The sequence below is a fragment of the Aspergillus lentulus genome, assembly GCF_001445615.1.
Source record: "Aspergillus lentulus DNA, contig: Alt13, strain: IFM 54703, whole genome shotgun sequence".
Lineage (NCBI taxonomy): Eukaryota > Fungi > Ascomycota > Eurotiomycetes > Eurotiales > Aspergillaceae > Aspergillus > Aspergillus lentulus.
Genome location: NW_028322114.1, coordinates 83767 through 99522, shown reverse-complemented (window position 1 = coordinate 99522; position 15756 = coordinate 83767). Strand labels below are relative to the sequence as shown.

Genomic DNA, 15756 nt, shown 5'->3' with positions numbered 1-15756 from the left:
CGGTGATAGCTGGTGGTCAGTGACCTTATATCATGATAGTAAGCTAAATTTAGGGATCTCGGCTCAAAATATAGTGTAAGAGATAAAGAATGAAGCTCTTGTAATTGTGTCCCTTCTAGATAGAGAAAAGGAGAGAGACGCCGAAGCTATCTGACCGAGGCAGTAGCCCTCAGATTATCGTAGGGCCGTCTGCCCGCAGGCAGAACATCTGAGAACCCCCCCACGGGCTTTTCTAGCAGATGAATAAGGGGTGTTTTTTTTCTTTCTGGCTAGACGCTAGATGGATGTCATATGCACATATTTTGTTAAAAAATCCCTTGAGGTGCTTTAGACTCTGGACGATGCAGTACCCATCGTCTAAGCATAAAAGCACAAATAATGGTTCGGAAATAGATGGCTGACTCTGTACTTCGCCCTTGAAACTCGTACCTCTCGCCCGCAAACAGTTGACCCAAAGTTCAGGAGTCAACCCGGCTTCTTGGCTTTAGCGTGCACGTTAGACGCCCAGTCTACGATGATAACGAAGCTAAGCTCATGCGAATAACCCACTGCAAGTTCCCCAGTTATTAAATCAACTTTCTGATCAGTAACTATAGTAGTTAAAATTAATATGCACCCCGAACTATCCTACCCTGGTTACCTTGCGACCTGTCTCATGAGAACAGCTGATGGTCTCTCTGCCCAAAGTGACCTTTAGCAACTTCAATCTGCTGACATTCCATCCAAGTCAAAATGATCAACCTTTAAGACATATACCATCGAGCAACAGAACTCAGTGTTTCCAGACCATCCCCAAGCGCTGGAAGAATGAAAATAGTGACCTCTTTGGCACATACCCAGCATACGTCCTCTGCCACAATGCCGCAAATGACCCCTCAATCGGACCCAATTCTCCAAATCCCAGGACCTCAATAACCCACGGCGTTAAAATGGCCAAAACACCTAAAGCAAGGATAGTAACGAAGACAGGATGTTCACGGGAGAACTCGAAGGCCTCGCTTGTAGCTCGAGCAAGTGCTTTGGATGCTGCTTCGGCCGCCTGTGCACCGGTTTCGATGGCATTCTCAAGACCACGGAGGATGGCACGAGCTAGCGACTCGGTCCAGCCGGTTGTGCTGATAGACTCATCAAGACGTTTCTTGATCGCATACGATGAATCGCTGGTAAGGATGATTGTGACGACATTAGATGCGACATTCTGTGTCTCGCGGCTGGGTGACGCTTGGTTGTAGGTACGCAGTGAAGGGAAGCACTGCGTGATTGAGTTGACAGTACCCATTTTTGGTTCCTCGAAAGTTTGTTCAAGCTGTATTCCTTAAAGTTGGATAAGTGTAGTGAGAAGGAATAGGCTCTTGCGGTTTGCGAGATGGGCGTTAGTGAAGTAGGTGTAAAGAGCGGTCAGTATATGTAGGATGATTGATCGATCAATTATCTTGTACACCATCCCAGCCAATCATCTAGTATCTAAGGCTATGCGAGTGCCACGTCTACCTTGCCATGTGCATGAATAGAGAATTAGTCCGCCAGGTTGAACCCCGGGCTCATGATGCTTTAGTCAATTTTCTTAAGAATCAGCTATGGCGGTTGAATTAGATGCTGTTGAGACTGAAATTTGAGTGAAAGTTGTATAAAAGTAGGTGCGGTGCGCATTGGGAGTCAGGGCAGTAGACAGTTCGTATGCATAGGAGCAGTCGACTCGAGGGATTTCCACCATGAATCAGTCCCAAAGGGTAGCTCCTGTGATTAATTCTGTGACAGCTTTCTACTGCAGTCGACCAAGAATCTCCGGTAAAAAGAGAAGGATGCAGACAGGTTGTAGTAAGGACATGAGAAATACTGGGGCATAGCGGCCAACAGAAACCTCACCATTGACTGCAAGGGGCGTGGTGATTATTATACGCTTTTCCTATTGCAGGGCTCTACTCCGCTAATATCTAATAGGAAACAGGACGCTTAGTAAAGGGTCAACTAAGTCTGCAGTTAGGAGTTACATGTAGTAGCATATATACAAAGCACCAGCTACCTGTCCCCAGCAAGGAGGATAAGCTGCATCTTTAACACTCCTAGAGATGGTCCTGTGCCTATGCACGGTCAGTGACAGGGTAGTTGAAGAGTATGCTGGACCCTGTTGTCCCTATTCAAAGTTAAGTAGCTATGTAGGCATTTAACAATACACATATTATAATACTTAGTTACACAACCCTCCATAACAGTCACTAAGCCTACCACCCCAAAGCACTTCCCCAGTCTCTAACCAGTTCTGTCTCGACTTCGACGACATGTCAATTTCGAAAGCCGGACGGCTTTTCAGGAACCCTTTTGCCCTTGTGCTTTTTTTCAACATTTCCAAGAGGCAATCCTCTATTAGAATGGTGACAGTCGGCAGTGCCAACGTTTACTAATTTCTTCCATCACCTACGGGCCTGCTCTTGGATTTGTGCCCATCGCAGTGCATTTCGACCTATTCGGCTCTTTGCAAGCAATTGGCAAACCAGCCACAGCCCGGGAAGTGTCTGAAGTTCATGGGAAGAAATATGGTGCCTAAACCTCTGTACGTTGTTCCATCATTAGCTACACCTATCTTACACATCTACCAGCTGCAACAGGTGCTAATGAGCAGTTCGATGCCTGACAGCCGTCCCGCTCGCCAGTAAATGTGAATTATCTTTCCCTGCAGAAGGCGTGTACATGATGGGAACCAACTTGAGATGACACCCTTTTTGTTAGGGGTGGCCTCGGCTATGTCGATCTCCTGCCTGGCGACATCTACATCGCCAACGACGTAACAGAGTACCTCGTGGCCACGGTCCCTCTCCAGCGCGGCGCCCTTCACCTGTAATACCTGCTTACCATATGCACATTCCCTAAACTGACTCTGGAAACAATAACATAACTGAAGGGCTCCTGGCATCGGCTTCCCTGATGAAACGGCTAGAAGACACGAACTTCGCCTACCCTTTCTAAGAACGCGAAACGTCCATCTGGTATGCCTACAAACTCCTGGGTAACCAAGCTCTTGCCCAGGAACACGTTTACTCTATCATGCACCTCACCGGCCGCCCAGACAGCTTTAACGCATTCAAGACGGGCAAATTGGGGCGCTGTGGCATAATGCCTGACCGAGCTCGCGCCCTCGGCTAGCACCCTATTATCGCTGACGTCGGTGGTGGCCGGGGCGAGTTACTCCTAGAGCTGAAAGCAGCTTACTGAATAGCCTGGGAAAGATAGCCTTATCTCGCATGAATATAACGCGGAGATCGGTGCCATCCCAGACATCACCGTGATGACGTGTAATTACGAGGAAGACGGAGGCGAGCAGCCTGTGAAGGGCGCGCTTATATACTTGTTGGCAAATGTGCTGCATAATTTGTCCGACTCGGAAGCAACAAAGCTCCTCAGAAAAATGGCTCTGGTACCATGGCCGCGGCTTACCATACAGGAGTCCACGAAGAATGCAGGGTGCGCAACTACCCATGCCTCGATGATCATTATGTATGCTGGCAAAGAGAGGGCGGCTGCTGAGTGGAGGGATCTAGCGGCTTCCTTGAGCTTAAAGATTACGTTCGAGGTGTATCCTCCGGTAGGGAAGTGTCTCTTTGAGATGATGAAGGTTTCAGAGTGATCCGAAACATTTACTCAGGGGTTATTCAACATTAAGGAAAGGAGAACTGTTTGTGGTTTCTGATTGTCATATGTCTCATACCATCTACATGCAGGCCGTAACCGTATTCAATTCCGTATAGCTCTCACAGGGGCAACGGCTGGAAATACTTATCTTATCATGTGCCTAAAGTAGTCACTAGAATGTAGACCAGCTTGTGTCGTCTGACCAAATGTAGAACCATAACTATGTCTATGATGCAGATCTGGCCTAGGACGAAGCTTTCCAGTCTCTCCAATGTGTTGGAACCATGACGACGGAATGGATTGGGGGACGCAGAGTACTTTTGCCACATAATTAACTCATGGCTAATGAGACAATGATTCCCGTGAGTTAAGTTCGTGTTATTCAATCAGAGCTTATTTCGCGTTGTCGACGATTTCCGTTTTCGTCTAATGTGTAGTAGTTAAACTCTGTTGTTGACGGCATTGCCACGGTTTGTGTTGGGTTCAGGCGTAGAAGGCGAAACCTTCGAACTTATCATTTCCTTACAGCTCGTCTGATTAATTGATTGCGTTACTGTTTGCGGCAGAAAGCTTGCTGTTAAGGCTACTGAACAGGAAGAGGGATAAGCCAAGGCGCGGTCATCTTGCAAGGTTATAAGCTGCAAATATCAGGAGTGTCCTCCAGACAACTAGTATAACCACTTCCTTTCCGTACCTTTGTCTGGTTATAATAGTTCTCGATAATATACAAGATATGGATCCTACCGCGGGGCCAAAGGAATTTGTCCTTTGCTTTGATGGGACTAATAACAAATTCCATGGCGACTCATCCGACAGCAATGTGCTCAAAATATTTAGAGTAAGTCCTGTATGCTCTTTGATTAGACCCGGACTTACCTAGAGAAAGATGCTCGATCGGACTACCACTAACCAGTATCATTATTATCAACCTGGTATTGGCACGTATGTGACTTCGGCCTCACTTTCACATAGCGGCTTCACTAGAAAGATCAAGTCTGCGTATGTGAAAGCGAAAGACGCTGCGGTCGGGTCGACATTGGCTGACCATGTCATGGGTGGTTATAAATTTTTGATGCGATATTACTGCCCTGGGGATCAAATCTACTTCTTTGGCTTCAGTCGCGGAGCATATGTTGCCCGCTTCCTCGCTGAAATGCTGGACAAGATCGGCCTTCTGGAGGCGGGCAATGAAGAGCTGATACGGTTTGTCTGGAAGACATTTGCAAAGTGGCAACAATGCAGCGGCGACACCACGGAAGACAAGGCCCAGAAGGAAAAGCTAGAGGAATACATGAGGGCATTTAAAGAGACATTCTGCCATCCTGTCCCCAACCTTCGCTTCTTGGGCCTGTTCGACACTGTCAATAGTGTACCCCGATTTGAACGGGCCTGGATGAGTCACAACCGATTTCCTTATACTGCCCGCACCTCAGCCAAGGTGATCCGCCATGCAGTGAGTATCGATGAACGTCGGGCCAAATTCCGCCAGGATCTCATCTCAGAGGTCAAGCCGACGGGGAGGGAACACCGATTTCGGTTGCGTGAGCACCTGGAGAAACACCATGTGCATCTCCCTCATCATACTCACCACCAGCGACATAATGGCCGCTTGTCGGATTCTGCTCAGCAACCTAGTCCTGTTGTTGCTTCTTCCGCGTCGTCCGAGAGCGAGAAAACCGACAACGTGCAGGACATCGAAGAGGTATGGTTTCCCGGATGCCACACAGATATCGGCGGAGGATGGCCATTGAGACCAGGCGAATATGCTCTCAGCCATGTGCCATTGGTGTGGATGGTTCACAATGCACAGAAGGCAGGACTGCGATTCGAACCAGAGAAGTTGAGACGCTTCGTCTGCTCAAGCGAGGCAACTGGAGATCATGCCGAACACTCACAAGGAGAAAATACTCCTGGAACTATGAATAACGGTGCAGCCCAGAACGAACAAGAAGGAGACGACGGAAAAGTGAGTGCCGCGTCTGATTTCGAGTGTTTTCTCCACAAGTCCAGCACAGATTCACGAATGCACGACGCTCTCCGATTTGGCAAAGGGGTTCGCTGGACCACTGTTCTTTCCTGGAAAGTCATGGAATATCTGCCCTTCCGTCGGATGGACTTGCAGGAAGATGGCTCTTGGAAACCCATTCGGTGGCCTCTGCCTTGCGGAGAAGTGCGCGACATTCCTGATGATGCCAAGATCCACGTTTCAGCCATTCGTCGTTTAAAATCAGATTCAGAATATCGGCCGGGTAACCTAATCATGGGAGGTGGAGGAAGAGGGAAGAAAAAAGCACCAAAAGAATGCGGAATCGGGGAGTGGGAGATGGCTGAATATCCTGGCTGTCCTATAAAAGAAACATATGTGCGGAAGCCGTTATCAAAGGAGGCACGTCATATGGACCATTAATCTTTCCAATATAACAGGAAGATTGTGAGTATAAAAGTATTGGTAAGCAATATGATGTTCAGTTATAGTACAATGATCCGACCTGGCCTCCTGCTAAGAACTGATAGGTTGGCGGGTTTGAATTGATTGGAGGTGCTGGCCAGATCACACATGAAATAAGGGGAATGAAGACCCTCCACTACACTTGATCCTCTTTAGAAGAATTTATGTAATGTAGCAGAGGGCCCTGTATTTAATGGCAGAGGAGTTCAATAGTAAGTAGTAAGTGGATTAGCACTGTACAAGTACAGCTGGCTATATCAGACAGGAGGTCTTTTTCCCGAATGTCTTTCCATGCGCTGTAGATATAGCCTTGCACTTCTATCACCATACTCCCTACACTTGTTCGTCTCTTGCTGTGGGGAACTTACATTTGTGTTGCTAGTAATTCTCATACGAAGGACCAGGGAAGCCGGAATCAGACGCTGCAATTGAGACAAGAACTCTGAATGACATGGAATATAACGCTATTAGGGGGATTTCTTTTTTCCCATTAGCCTCATGGGGTAGTACGATAGAGGTATTTAAGAATGAGTAAACCTTGCATTTGGAAACACTCAAGCCTTATTCCGTCGGAGAATATGAATGAACCCCGATGTATTCATAACTTTTATCCGAGCCCTTTCCGCCAGACTTCGTATACAGCAGTTAAGGAGCAGACCTGCCGTTTATTCCATGGCTTCCGAAGTCTGTTGTAGTGCCTCTACACTCTGCAGCTCAACAAGAGTAACAAGGGACAGCCACACCCTAGAACTGGCCACGAAACTGCACCCATGCCATGATATACCGCAACTATCAATTCTGCCAATGTCCCGGTACGTTGCACACGAAGTCTCCACGAACCGGCTGTTCCTTTCCTGGGATTTCTCCATCGTAATGGAGCTTCCAGCCTGTCATCCTGTTAGGCCTTTATCCCAAGCAACTTGTAAGAGAGGAAGACGCTTACTCATTGGGAACGGATAGAAGCTGTCTTGATCCTCGCGCATATAAGTATAAAACCCATGTTCCCGCGGGATCTTCTTCAACTCCCCCTGCGCTCCTGGAGCGCGGCGAAGGTTGTCCAGACGGCCCACGACGCGCAGCATGGCCGTCAAAGCAACTTTACTGGCGTCGCCACCCAAGCATGTGTGCGGACCTACTCCATAATGGATATACGACTCCATGGGACGGTTGAGGTCGACTTCATTGGGATTTGGAAATACCTTAGGGTCGCGGTTTGCATCGACCTATTGGTAGTCAGCACCGAACGCTAGGCTTTGACGACTCGTCAATAGTAGATCTGCACAAAGAAGACATACAAAGCTCACGAATACTTTGTCACCCGCCTTGATGTGGACCTTGCCACCCTTGTCGTCGAGGGTTAGGTTGGTTTGGGATTTCCGGTAGGAGCCAAAGATGCCGTTCAGGCGAATTGCTTCCATGCAGTAGCGGAGAAGGACCTCGTCCGAAGTGGGAGAGTCTTCCTTGGCAAAGCGCTTGATGTCCGGCAGATGCTTCCGGCCATTATCGGAGAGGTAATAATCGATGATTTGGGTGAATACCTGGGCCTGGTTCGGCACCATGGCGACGGCAGTCGGCAGAATTTGAGACCATGTCACCTGTTCAGGATCCAGGCCACTCTGCAACAGCCGCTCCACCATGTGCACGCCATACTCAAAGAGTGCATTCTTGTTGGCATGCATATTGCCAAGCAGAGTGGCAATAAGACCAGACGATTTGATGGCTTTGACGTTGATCTCGACGAGCTTACCCAGTTTCTCCGCTGCTTCGCGAGCCTTATGGCGTAGCTCGAACGATTTGACAGGATCCGCATCAAAGAAAATAGCCGTGAAGATCACTGCCATTGCCTCAAACATCTCGTGTTCTGTTACAATCCCATGCGGATGTTCTCTACTCTTGAGAGGGAGGGAAAACACGTTGGAAGCAAAGTGAACATGGGCAAGATTCCCAACACTGTTCATAAGTTCGGGGAGATATTAGCATTAGCAGTGGACATCTTCTCATAAGTAGCAGGGTATAGGTAGGCTCACTCGCGCGAAATATCCACCTGATTTACGTTTCCCACCCTGCATGACTTTTCTGTCAAGAGCTGTTGGGTAATGTCGAGGTAGAACTGCTTGATGGCGTCATGCCACTGGCCACAATAGAGCGCCCGCGACATAATACTGCGCTGGTTTGCATGGGTGGGCGCGTCGCCTGAGAGCATAAAGTCCCAGCCTTGTGGCCCAAATACGTACGCGGTTGCTTCACCCCACACCACCCGGAAATTCGACGCATCCTGAAGGATATGACGAACGTTGGCATAATCAAAGACAGCTGTTCGCTGTGGAATATATGCTGGACGATTCCAGCAGAACTCCTCTTCGCGGCCCAGCGCCTTCATAATGATGCGGTTCTCACTGGGGATTGTCATGGGATAGTGAGCGTAGATCGAGTTGTACTTGAACCACTTGGGAAATGCTCGCAATGCAAGTCGGTAGAACGAGCAACCTTGGTTGATTTCTAGGTTATACTCGGCCTCCTTGAAACCCCAGTTTGTCAGGTTCCGGGCGTTAAATTCCTTCTGGTTCTCTGTTAGCTTGCTACTGAACTCGAATGCGAGTGAAGGCTCTCACTGTGTAGAATCGGTCACCCCGAACCAACGCCACAGCGTCCGACAGAACAGCGCGGGAGACAGTGTATCCTGGAGCAATCCCCACCCCCGGGACCATGGGTTCCTTGGGCTCCTCTGCAACGATCCCAGGGTACAGCTCCACATAATCTGGGTGCTCATACAAGTGCCGCAGCTGATCTGCCACATAGGGGTCTGAGTTGATTTCTTCAAAGCTTTCGTAGGGTTTCAAGTCGAAGAACTTGCGGAACTCATTCAATGACCCAACATTCCACTTGCGTGCCTGCTGGATACCAAGAATCTCAACTGATCTCAAGACCTTTGGAACGTTGTTGGGTCCGAACGAACCGGACACCTCCTCAATGGCGCGAGTCAATATGTCCACCAGGTCTACATCGCTAAAAGTACCATCGCCCTGGCGCTGCAGACCCGCAAATGTACGCTTGGAAGGGTCTTTGTCCATCCTCGCATTAAATTTCCTCATGCCTTCCATAAGATCCTGCAAAGTGGCTTCCTGTCCAGGCTTCCCAACAACTTCTCTGTAAGTCTTCTCCGTCCACGCCTCATCTTGGCGACCAATCGTCGAGTGCCACCGATATGCGAGATTAAACTCGACTGAGCACTGGTTGCCCTGTGCGGTGGGAATTTCATCCTGATCGTCATGTGTGCGGGGATCCAGATTCCAAGTACTGTTGTCGCGGTTGAGGTTGATGATTGTGCGCAGGTAGTCATATAAGGTAATGTTGATATACATGCCACAAGTGATAAGTCGTGCAGTTTGGAAGAGGTCGTTGTCATATTTAGCCCAGGCGGCCCGGGCTTCGACTGGGTCGATTATCTCAGCTTTGGGCTTTGTGAATCGACCATTCTCGTTGATAATGGCTAGCTGCTCAGCGACATAGTTGTGGAATCTGTTCAGCATAATCAAAATGACCCCCGAGGCTGCCGGCAGGATGTGGAGACGTGGCTCAGAGAAACAGTCGGGCTTGATCTTGCCACCCTCGAATGTACGCATCATGTTCTGCTCGTCTTGATTATCCCCGTAAAGAGTGGATAAGTCAAGGTATGATGATGTCTTGTTGATGTTTTGATCTGGATAGCCGGTCTGGAAAACATCTGTCGTCCTATTAAGTTCTGGACCGAAATCAGGGCACTACTCAAGCACGTACCATGAATGATCAACGAGGCCCAGGTGAAGAAGATGCTTGAGACATTATTCGGATGTGGCTTGAAAGTCTCCCGCGCGAAAATACTATCGAAGATTAAGCCTGGGTCAGGCATACTTGCTGGCCTCATTTTCGATGCTTCGGTTGTTCGAGCATATTCCGTATTGGCTGCACCCAGCCGTGGTAAGGTGGGATTGTTGTAAGACCCGTCAGCCGAACGATAAGCGTATTTGTCACCGACATATCTACTTCATCTTAGTACTATTCCGACAGGGTCATCGAACTCAGCTAGGAGGCTCCTACGATAGGGGAGGATGGGGTAGCGAGTCCCAGAGTTGGCCCAGAAACTTATGAGTCGCCTTCTCCCGCGTTTTGGACTTGTCGGGCATTTTGGCCACCATCTAGACATAACATAATCAGCATTTCTTTGGGCATTCCGTCGGATCAGTTGGCTTTACCTGGATGATGCGTTCCATGAGCATTGTCTTATCGTCTACCGGTCGTCCGAGGGCCTCAGTTTTGGCAAGATCCTTTACGGTTTTCGCATCTTCTATGCCCAGGGAACGAAGATCTTCCCAGAGGCTGCTACCCTTGGAGTCATCTTTTATGTAGGTTCCATTACCTGTCTCAGTTGGCAGAGGGCGGGTAGCCTTGTGCACCACCTCGGAAAGCTCCTTAAAACGCCCAATTGCGCCGCCTTGTTCGGCGCCCACGTCGGCCTTTGGTGGCTCTCGCAACTGCTCATTGAAATGTTGCACCTCATGGATACGTTTGGGCGCAGTGTCAACAAATTTAGCCTGCAAATCATTACCAGGCTTACTGCTCGCGCCCTCGGTTTGTGGTTCTGGTCTCATTGTATCCGGTAACTCTTTGCAATCGATATGAGAATTCCGAATGATTGGAGTAACCCGAGAAGTATTCGTGACCGAGGCCTGTCATACATCCTCCTTAAGTACTCTGTGGGAAGTATACAGTTACATCGCTGCCAGGTTTCAATGACGCGTTCGTTTGAGACAAGCTAAACAATCGAGAACCCGCTGTTGGAACTCCCCTCCGCCCTCTCCGCCGCTTCACGTCATCCCCAGATCACAACCCTTTGTAATACTTAAGATTTATCAGTACCCTGGAATTCAAATCAAGACAAAGCGCAATGCGGGCAGCACTTGTCAATGGGTCGGAAAGGCCGTAGACAATTTCATTGGACGGTTGGTGGCAATATTCCGCATTCGGCGGACCATCTTTACAAAAGTATATGACACCTACTTGGGGTTCATGATGACATATTATGTAGACTCGCATAATGGTGCAGATAATATCAAATTTGAACCAACTATTCATTTGAGCAGAAACTCATATGATAATAAAATAATTGTCTTCCAACTATACCATACTCGGAACTCCTCTGCGCCAGTTACTATACCTCTAGCTCCTACAAAAACACCATTAGCTATTGCGGCCGCCTAGGCTTCTGATTCCCTTCTACACTCCTACTATAAACACAAGACACCAGCCAGCCCTACCAGCAGCCAGATTAAGGGATCGACCACCCCCCATCTAGCAACGGCATCTGGTTGGGCCCGAGCCCACAGCTATCTAGTAGAGTATTATACTGCATCTATGCTAGTTACAGAGTCCAGTCTACTAGTATAACTAATTATAGAACCCGTATGCGCCTATTAGGACCAGCTATGCGAATAGGTCCAAGAAAGGGCCCTTATTGCATCTCTCTAACGGGCTGTCGAACAAGGATTTGACGCAACTATTGAGCCCCTCCTCGCAGTGGGAGTCAATATTAACCATATCAATGGACTTGGATCCAGACCTCCATTCATCCTTCTGGTGGAACGAACCCCGTGATGCAAGATGTTACACCTATACTAGTAAAAACAGACGGCATGGCACGTGTAGACCTTGGCTTCCTTGCTGAGTGGGTACACTTTGGCAATTACTAGTCGTCAGCACCGCTCAAAGGTGCCTGCCTATAGCTGGGGTTCTTCGAACAGCATTCTAAGAATGAAAGGACTCGTTCAGCTTGGTGTGGCCCAGGGCACAGGTAATACGACACGGGGCCCCGGTCTATGAAGGGGAGGGATCATGCTGTACAACGCAGGGCGGCCGTACAGTCATTTTTGGAAATCGCCTTGACCAATAAACACTGGAAACCCTTTCCATGCCCCGCCGCCCAAGGCCTGAAGGGCAGATCATTTATTGAGCGGCCCTCTGAGGGGCTCGGTAAGGTTCGCCGTTTACCTTAACGGTTATATGCGACATAAGATTACATTACGCTTATGAAAGGAAATCCCAATGAATTCTATGGTATCCAGCCGTGTGGTTAGTCCATTTCGATGACACGGACGCTTGAAAAACGCAGAAGCTTATTCACATCTCATGGGCCAACATTTATTTACTGATCCGGCCTCGATTTTCCTTTCCACCTCCTTGATGGTAGACCAATACTGCCCGTTTTATGTGTAGCAGTTACCTCACCTCCGTCGCCATATTCAGATATTTTGCTGTTGTTCCGCCGTCTTCGAGGTGGATGAGAGCCACCTCGATGCATTGTATGTTGCTGGTCAGATGTATCGTTAGATGAATCGGGACGATCAGGAGGGGGTCGTCTAAGTGACGTGCGAGCAACCAGTTTTGGTGGTCCAAAAGGTGGCATCTGCATATATGCACCTCCCTGATCTTGGCCTGCGTTTTGATAAGGCGTTTCTGACTTAGCGCCTAGATCATCATGGCTGTCGGATCCTCCGTCACTTAAAAACAGAGAAGGGGGCGACGATCTCGAAGGGATTCGCTACTCGCACCATTAGTATGCGCCTGGGAAGTGCTCAGATCTGTTCTACTCACTGAAGGGGCTGACTGGGTGCTTCTTTGTCGCGGAATCCGCTTCCCGGGTGATGAGACATTCTCGTCCTGCTGCAACTTGGAGACAGACGTCTGGCTCCCAGAGCTACTAGGGGTAGGGGGTGAGCGAGTTGTAATGGGTGAAGGCTTGTTTGATATCGGTGAGGTTGGTGGTGACCGCAAATTAGACATGGACCGGCCTTCAGCGGGCTGCTGAATTTGCAGTCGAGGAATCTCCTTTTCCAAAATCTGCATTATTTTTTGGGCAAAATCCCTGGCCTCAAGATGTTGACCCGGTGAGGTTTGTTGCTGCATCATGAGCGTCTTTTGGGCCCGTTGCGCTTGCTGAAGCTTGTCAAATTCGATACCCAGCATTTTCTGGAAAGATCCACTGCCAACAAATAGTCAGTATAGGACTCAACGTTATCTACCAATTGGGGGAACATTTGAAATTTACAGTTGTGCCACAATTACATCCGATCCATCCCTTTGCCGTATTTGGGAAAGCAACTGAATGTGCACCAGGGTTCCGATAGTTCTCATAGACCTCTCTAGTACCTCCATATCCTGGAAAAGGGAGGGGACAGTTTTCCTGCTCACTCTAGACCATTCAAACTGTGCAATCCATCTATCAACCGTACTGATAGGTTCACCATCTATGAGAGAGCGGAACCTGCTGGTAATATGCTTCAGCCTTCGAATGGTTCGTATTGATTCCTCATTAATACTCTCCATGAGCTGTTGATGCCGGTTGAACATGGACGCTAGCTCTTGAATTTTCCTTGCAACTTTCATAGTGTCCCTGAAGAAGTCATACGTTCGGGCCACCGATGTTGTTCTTTTGATCACACTGGTTAGATCGATTTTCGCATTGCGGATTTGTCTATGTAGCCTTGCTAACTTCTTCGCAAGCTTGAGAAGGTCTTTAGCAATAGGGTAGGCAAGGCCAGCCACTGCGAGAACGTCCGCCATGTTTGCCAGCTCGTACTTGCGCGGTCTCTAAACCGATCAGGGAGACACGCTCGCTGGGTATCATAAAACGAGAGAAAAGGTTCAATTTCACCCACGCGTGTCAGTCCACCAGGATATAAGGTAGAGAAATGGTAGAGTCAAAGAGAAAGCTACTGGTTTCGATTCTTGTACTTTAAACATTTGGGCTGAACCGCCGCTGCTAAACTCCAACCCTCTGTAGGGCACTGCCTCATTCCACATTGTTCGCCCATCCCAGTTTCCCCCGACTATCTAGTGAGGCTGATTGACAGCAATTTTCAGGGGTCAACCTGTGAACCAAAGCAAAATTCCTACCAATCCCGACTGTCTATGGGTAAAAAAGCAAACAATACCCCGCTTTATCTCTATTGCCGCGTCCGACTAAAAGGCTTAGTACTTGCATCAACAGCCAATCTGTGCATGCCACGACAGATATTTTGGAGGGATGAGCAGGAGCACTCCGGGGGCTAGTGTGCTGGAGGCAAGGCTGTAGTTTCTTGGCAACTGTTTGGTTCACGAAATGCGGCTCAGCACAGCATGGGAGACACATCTAGGCAAGCTTGCGCCAGTCCCTAGTAAAGACTGTGACCTTCGCGAGGTGGGAACACAAGAATCCATGCTGGATCTGGACGTAACTTGGCCATGTGACGGGCTACTACGAGGCAGACATGCGTGAGTCTCGGACGCCCTGTATCGACAGGGAGTTCGCCTACGGAAGGGGAGCAATCCCCACTGCCGTCGGTCCATCAGTAGGAAGTGAAGGTTCATGTCCTTGTCTAGTCTACTGAGAGTCTGTATCAAGTGATTAATGGGCTAGTTAGGTCAGTGTTGATCATAATAAACTCGCTGGTTGAGGCTAGACCTATTCCCGTAGAATAATCGGGAAATAACCAGGATAACAGGAGTGCCCCCCTAGAAAACCTTGATATGTGATTACATGCTATGACTATAGACAGTACACTGTCAAGTAGTCAACCTTCCTCTACATTATTACTGTCTGCAATCTATACGCACAGTCCAAATCCAACCAGTTGCTGGATGAACTAATTTATAGTGTAATCTGAAATATGTAGCTCTATTAGACAACACACTAAGGCAACTAATCAGATTTAAAGGCGGGCCGATCCCTTTATCTGTCATCACTTTTGCCTAACTTTTGCCGTTTTCATCCAACAACGATCATTTTGCAGGGGTTGATAAAGAACCTGATCTAGTACTACTGTGAACTTTAACGCAGGAAAGATGAGGGACAGTTTAGGGAAAAGTTTTAGTTCTGGGAGTAGGGGGATTTAAAATAGCATCCTATGATGTTAAGGCAGTCTGTCAAACCGCCATGATGATTGAGGCAAATAATTATGGAGGGAATATATGTATATATATCCAAGAAGGATGGAGTATCCTCACTGGTTCTGAAGTTGTGAGACTTAGGGTAGTTCCTCTGTCCTCTTGAGATGTACAGTGCTGTGAGCTTTGACATCCTGGGATGTATTTAGTACTATCAGTTCTCTAACTTAATGGCATGTGTCTATGATCCATCATGTATGGGAGTGAGCTTGTGATCACCTTGTGCCTAGGGAGGCCTAGAAATTCATTGATGCTTTAGCAAATATTCTGTTGTCTCTTTACTTTCCGCCGTGTGAAGTCTAAAGATGCTGATTCCTAGCGTTGTTGGCCCATATCAGTGCCTCCTTGCAAGGATAAATATCTACTCAACAGGATAAACTATCCTGAACGGAGCCATACCCAGATTAGACATATACTTAACGGTGACTCCTGCCTCTCATGTTTTACAGGGAGGTCAATATAAGATATACTTAAATAGGAATTACTTGAGATACATGCGCTTACTCCTACATTCTGTTCCAAGATCAGTCGTTACAGCCACACCTTGCTCTATTCATAACATTTAGTTTATTGCTCTATTTGCTTCATCTAAACATTTCCTCAGCACACCCCATCTAGCAATGGCATCTGGCTGGGTATGTGCCCCCAGCTATATCCATAACATGGTAGTATCTCATGCCAACATCAGATGAATATGGCTAGACTGATGTGGGTATGACTCA

The 15756-nt window shown here is 48.2% G+C and overlaps 4 protein-coding genes across 4 annotated transcripts; 1 reads left to right on the top strand and 3 right to left on the bottom strand.

The window, feature by feature from the left end:
- Positions 1–772: 772 nt before the first annotated feature.
- ALT_7319 (interferon alpha-inducible IFI6/IFI27 family protein) lies at positions 773–1279 on the bottom strand (the record flags this gene model as incomplete). The annotated part of the gene is made up of 1 exon (XM_033560563.1): positions 773–1279. One exon carries the CDS (start codon positions 1277–1279, stop codon positions 773–775), a length of 507 nt encoding a protein of 168 aa, XP_033416454.1.
- A 3234-nt stretch (positions 1280–4513) lies between these two features.
- On the top strand, positions 4514–6034 carry ALT_7318 (T6SS phospholipase effector Tle1-like catalytic domain-containing protein; the record flags this gene model as incomplete). The annotated part of the gene is made up of 1 exon (XM_033560564.2): positions 4514–6034. The coding sequence occupies one exon, from the start codon at positions 4514–4516 to the stop codon at positions 6032–6034; it is 1521 nt and encodes a 506-aa protein (XP_033416455.2).
- Positions 6035–6868: 834 nt separating this feature from the next.
- On the bottom strand, positions 6869–10704 carry ALT_7317 (peroxidase/cytochrome P450 family protein; the record flags this gene model as incomplete). Its single annotated transcript, XM_033560565.2, has 8 exons — positions 6869–6963; positions 7020–7299; positions 7372–8026; positions 8104–8636; positions 8689–9800; positions 9854–10095; positions 10154–10251; positions 10309–10704. The coding sequence occupies 8 exons, from the start codon at positions 10702–10704 to the stop codon at positions 6869–6871; spliced, it is 3411 nt and encodes a 1136-aa protein (XP_033416456.2).
- Positions 10705–12328: 1624 nt separating this feature from the next.
- On the bottom strand, positions 12329–13672 carry ALT_7316 (uncharacterized protein; the record flags this gene model as incomplete). The annotated part of the gene is made up of 4 exons (XM_089600232.1): positions 12329–12419; positions 12478–12650; positions 12704–13091; positions 13518–13672. The coding sequence occupies 4 exons, from the start codon at positions 13670–13672 to the stop codon at positions 12329–12331; spliced, it is 807 nt and encodes a 268-aa protein (XP_089455417.1).
- Between the last annotated feature and the right edge of the window lie 2084 nt (positions 13673–15756).